This window comes from Aegilops tauschii, chromosome 6, assembly GCF_002575655.3.
Source record: "Aegilops tauschii subsp. strangulata cultivar AL8/78 chromosome 6, Aet v6.0, whole genome shotgun sequence".
NCBI lineage: Eukaryota > Viridiplantae > Streptophyta > Magnoliopsida > Poales > Poaceae > Aegilops > Aegilops tauschii.
Window position 1 is genome coordinate 51612353 of NC_053040.3, and position 4706 is coordinate 51617058.

The 4706-nt window shown below is 46.5% G+C and overlaps 1 protein-coding gene across 2 annotated transcripts; it reads left to right on the forward strand.

Moving 5' to 3' along the window:
* The first annotated feature begins 227 nt into the window (after positions 1-227).
* LOC109782700 (F-box/LRR-repeat protein At3g59190) lies at positions 228-2465 on the forward strand. 2 transcript variants are annotated; one of them, XM_020341319.4, is made up of 3 exons: positions 228-1352; positions 1443-1577; positions 1682-2465. In XM_020341319.4, exons 1-3 carry the CDS (start codon positions 447-449, stop codon positions 1976-1978), a joined length of 1338 nt encoding a protein of 445 aa, XP_020196908.1. In that variant the 5' UTR covers positions 228-446; the 3' UTR covers positions 1979-2465. The 2 variants fall into 2 exon arrangements, with proteins under 2 accessions (XP_020196908.1, XP_073357098.1); XM_073500997.1 differs by having other exon boundaries at positions 228-1577.
* Positions 2466-4706: the final 2241 nt, after the last annotated feature.

Consider the following 4706-nt stretch of genomic DNA (forward strand, 5'->3'; position numbering starts at 1 on the left):
GTTTTTTGTCCCCAGCCTCTTCCTTGGCATGGGCGGCGGCAGAGGCGTCGAGCCGACGGCAGTGATCGATGGGGTCGCGGAGTCGGCTTTCAATTTCATTCCGATCGATGTTACTTTTGGTGTATGTGGTGTTTTTTCACACTAGCTCATTATTTGTCAGTTACTTTTGGAGTTTTGGTGATGGTTCAGTTCATCGATATTTTCTTTCACTTAAATAGGTTTACAGGGCATTCGCAGAAAAAAAAAAGGTTTACATGAGGCACCACTCCCCAAGATCCAGAACCTCCCGTCGCGGCGGGCGGCGGGCGACGGGCGACGGCAAAACCTAGCGCTCCATCCCGGTTCCGACCTCCCCGCTCCGTTCCCCAGCCGCGTCGGGCCGCGAGTGGTGGCTGGTGGCGAGGAGCCGCCGGCGAAGTATTGACGCCAGATCTTTCCGTCCGGCCATGGAGAATAATAAGGAGGCTGCGGGCGCGGCTGCGGGGGCGGCGGCGGCCGAATCCGACGGGACCGCAGAGAAGCGGGCACGGAGTGGCGACTGCGACGACGCCGCCGACGATTTCATCAGCAGCCTCCCCGACGCCGTCCTCGGCACCATCATCTCCCTCCTCCCCACCAAGGACGGCGGCCGCACGCGGGTCCTCTCCCGCCGATGGCGCCACCTCTGGCGCTCCGCGCCTCTCAACCTCGAGGTCAGCACCCGACCCCCCGACGCCGACGCCGACGCCGCCGGCCCCGTCCCGACGTCCTCACGCGTCCCGCCCTCCGTCGTCTCCGAGATAATCTCCAAACACCCTGGCCCCGCACGCCGATTCTCCCTCCACTGCCGCGGCGACGGCGACCTCTGCCCCCAGGCGGAGAGCTGGCTTCGCTCCCGCGCCCTCGCCAACCTCCAGGAGCTCGATATCAGCTACGCCGAACCCCCGCTGCTGACATCGGTTCTCCGCTCTGCATCCAACATCCTTGTCGCCAAGATCAGCCATTGTGATTTCGAGCCGGCCATGATCAATTTCCCCTTCCTCAAGAAGCTCTCCCTGTTTCGCCTTACCATCTCAGCGGACCTCTTCCCCGGACTGTTATCCTGCTGCCATGCCTTGGAGAGCTTATCCATGACCAAAGTTCGTGCTGTGGGCTGTCTCCGTCTTAGCTCGCCGACCATTAGGACCATCATCTTCCGTCATAGCTATGGTGAAACCGCAGAACTGGTCATCGAGGATGCTCCTCGCCTCGTGAGGTTACTAGTGCCTTATTGTGAGAGGGATGATAGTGTGACTGTCAGGGTAATTAGGGCGCCTAATCTGGAGATATTGGGCCCTTTCTTCGTTGTTGTCTCCAAGCTCCTACTCTTCCAGGTAGCATCAGGGTCATCTTTGAATCTTGCTATCGGTCGGCGTTTCTACATGGAGATAATATTTTTTATGTTCCTTGTTTGTTTTCCTCAGGGAATAAGCCTGGTCAGCTCCACAAACTCGATGCGCACTTTGAAGGTTTTGGCTCTCAAGTCTTCTGGGCAGAAATTGAATGCAGTTCTTAACATCCTTAGGGGGTTCCCCTGTTTGGAAAAGCTTTGTGTTATTGTGAGTAATCATCTTTGCTTTCTTGAAATGTTTGATTGGTTGACATACTGTAAAATTCTAGTTTGCAACAGCTTTGACATATGCCTCTCCTCCTTGTTTTGCAGTTTCATACAAACCGTGAGAGGAATGATGACAATGAGCCTCAGTATGACCCACTACATCCAATCGAATGCCTTGAGACCCGTCTAAAAATAGTGGTGTTTAAGTCATTTGAGGGCTATGGCAAACAGGTTGACTTTGCGAAGTTCTTTGTATTGAATGCAAAGGTGCTAGACAAAATAGAATTTGAAGTAAGAAATCAGTACAGCAGTGAGACAGTGGCTTATGAACACAAGCTGCTACAGGTGGAAAACAGAGCTTCCCGAGAGGCTCGGGTTGAATTCAGGACTACTTCATACTGACAGAGTACCATGTCAACAAGCGTATCCATGATTTGTCAGTGGCCGACCCCTTCAGACAGCCGTGGACAGCGTTGATGCCTGAAGATTGCACTGTCTTGTGCTCATTTTGTAAATGGCGTCGATGCCTGAAGATTGCATTGTCTTCTGCATAAGTCTGCTCTATTTCTAGTCTAAAGTTCCTCTACAATAATTCCAGTAACTTATTCAGTTACCCCTGTTAAAACAGCAAAAGATGGTTTTGGATGTAAAAATAGTGCACTTTGGGAAATTTCTGATGGGGAGGAATGCCGAAATATTACTGCCGAAAGTTGTAACCGGAGGGAGCTGGTAGGTGATAACCCCATCTGCTGAAACTACTCACATCGCCTTACCCTTACCCTATGCAATTGTGGCTTTGTTCTGCCTAAGCTGGGCTATAAACGTGTGCCTGCGTGGGAAACTTAATTGTCTTTTCAGCTATAAACAAAAGCATGAGATATTTCATTTCTGATTTGATTTTTTTTTGCGTACACATAGCATTTGTTTGATACTTACAAAAGGTCAACCTGTAGGCTAAGAAAGAGAGGTTTATGTAATTATCAAGGTATGCTATCAGGTTGAAGTTTTGCTAATTATCAAGGAGTATGTAATTGTGGCTAATGCTGCAATAGCCACAATGTCTCCCTCTGACTTATTACTAAAGTTTGAGCTTTTATTGAAATGAAATCGATTGTCATCTTGTCTTGTACAAACTTGCAAGTAATTTTACTTCATGGATCAAGAAAAGCATTGGATTCGGCTAAGGACCTGAAAGTAATGTTGGCTTTGGCAGTGGCAGGGATCCTTGTGTTTACTGCTTAATGCTTGTCAACTTGTTTTCTGCATAAAACTCTGTGTGGTTCCGAGCCAATATCCTTGTTGCCAAGATCAGCCATACACCATGTTCGAAAAAACAAAAAGATCAGCCATACACCGAGACAAGGTTAGATGGCTTAATCCTATGTTAGGGTCTTACTTATGGGAAGGTGCCCGCACTAGTTGAGGAGCGTCTTGTTTAACGGCTCAGATCAAGCTTCATATGGTTAGGGTGTGGAAAATGCCCTTTGGTTCCTTGTGTACATACACCTGATATGCACCAAAAAAAAAGGTAAAAAAAAATTCAGAATTTTGTTAGAAGAAACTTGACTTTCGTTTGCACTAGTATATAATTTTTCAGGAATAGAAAACCGCGTAGAGTTTAGGGCAAAAATTAATAAAATTTATTTCTATTATAGGGCACTATTCACATTATTTTGGTTGAAATTTTGTTTTTTTCAGTAGTCAACGGGGGTTTCCTTTTTGTGGAATTTTTTATACAGTACAATGGAAGGTCAAGTTCATTTCAAAAATATTTGCAGTTTTTTACTTTTAATTCAGTTACTAATTTTTCTCCATATTGGATGTATATACACCTAATCGACCAAACATTCATGTCATTTGCGTGCATGTGTTCATAGAAGTGAGTGTATATGTGTGCATGCGTGCATTTATGATTGTATTGTGTTCAAACAAAGGGACTAGTGTTTGGGTCGAAGACAAAACCACCTCAAGCTTGAAAACCCAATTCGGTGCCCAGGCTCATCTGCACCTGGTCAGAAAAAAATCAAGATAGACAATTTTATGCGTGAGGTTCGCTAGAAATTTCAACTTATTTGAACATCTGAGCAGCTCTCAGCAAAAAAAAAAACAAATCGGGTCAGAACAGTGTGTGAACAATAAACTTTTTTATAGACTCTGAATTTGTCTTTTTTGCTGAGAGTTGCTCAGATGTCCAAATGAGCTGAAATTTGGAGCGCACCTCATGCATAAACTTATCTACCACACAAAAAATTGGAATTTTTTGAATTTCTTACTATTTGTTTTGATTTTTTCGTCCGAGGGGACGGGGGGTGCAAATGAGCTCGGAAGCAGAAACGCCGCACTCCTCGAAGCTCCCCTTCTCTCGACGGAATCTGAGCCGCGGCACTCGGGGTGAACGAGTCAACTATTAGTTTTTTTTTTGCGGGGGAGTCAACTATTAGTTAACCTTGTACTCTCTGCTAGTTTCAGTTTGCTAGTGTTCATTTCTTCAGATAATGAACGTTTCTACAGAAAAATAAACAAACGTTCTCATATGAACGTTACCATTTGTGGAATCTAACGCCTATACCGATTCTTTAGCTTGTGCACTGCTGAATAAGTAGGACAGAAAGAGAGAAAAGCGAAATCAGCACAATGCTGTATTTTGTCAAAAAAAAAAGCAGCGATTCAGTACGCTTCACCAGAAAAAGCGCCGAAATCGTGCGGCGGTGCGGCGGAGGCAAAAGGGGGTATGGTTTTTTTTTAGTCTAAACACGATTTATTTATTACTCAAACAAGTTCATGGGGATACAAGAGATGTTTGGAGGGTGTAACAGCCACACATGGCACCCATAATCCAAACCGAAAGCATGCTTAGCGAGGCTATGTGCCTAAATATTAGTGGCTCTCCCTTCAAAGATGAAGGTGCAACTATCAAAACTAGTTGAAGTTTCCACAATCTCCCTGGTGGTGCTGGCGTAGGCTCCCCCGGTGCAATTCTTGATGTCTTTCACTACCCCTTGACTGTCGCTGGCGACGAGGATTCGAGCAAGGCCCAGGTCTGCTGCCAGCGCAAGCGCCTCACGACATGCCAGCGCTTCTAGCGTCGCCGGATCCGTTACTCCATGTATCTTGATAACCGAAGCACCCA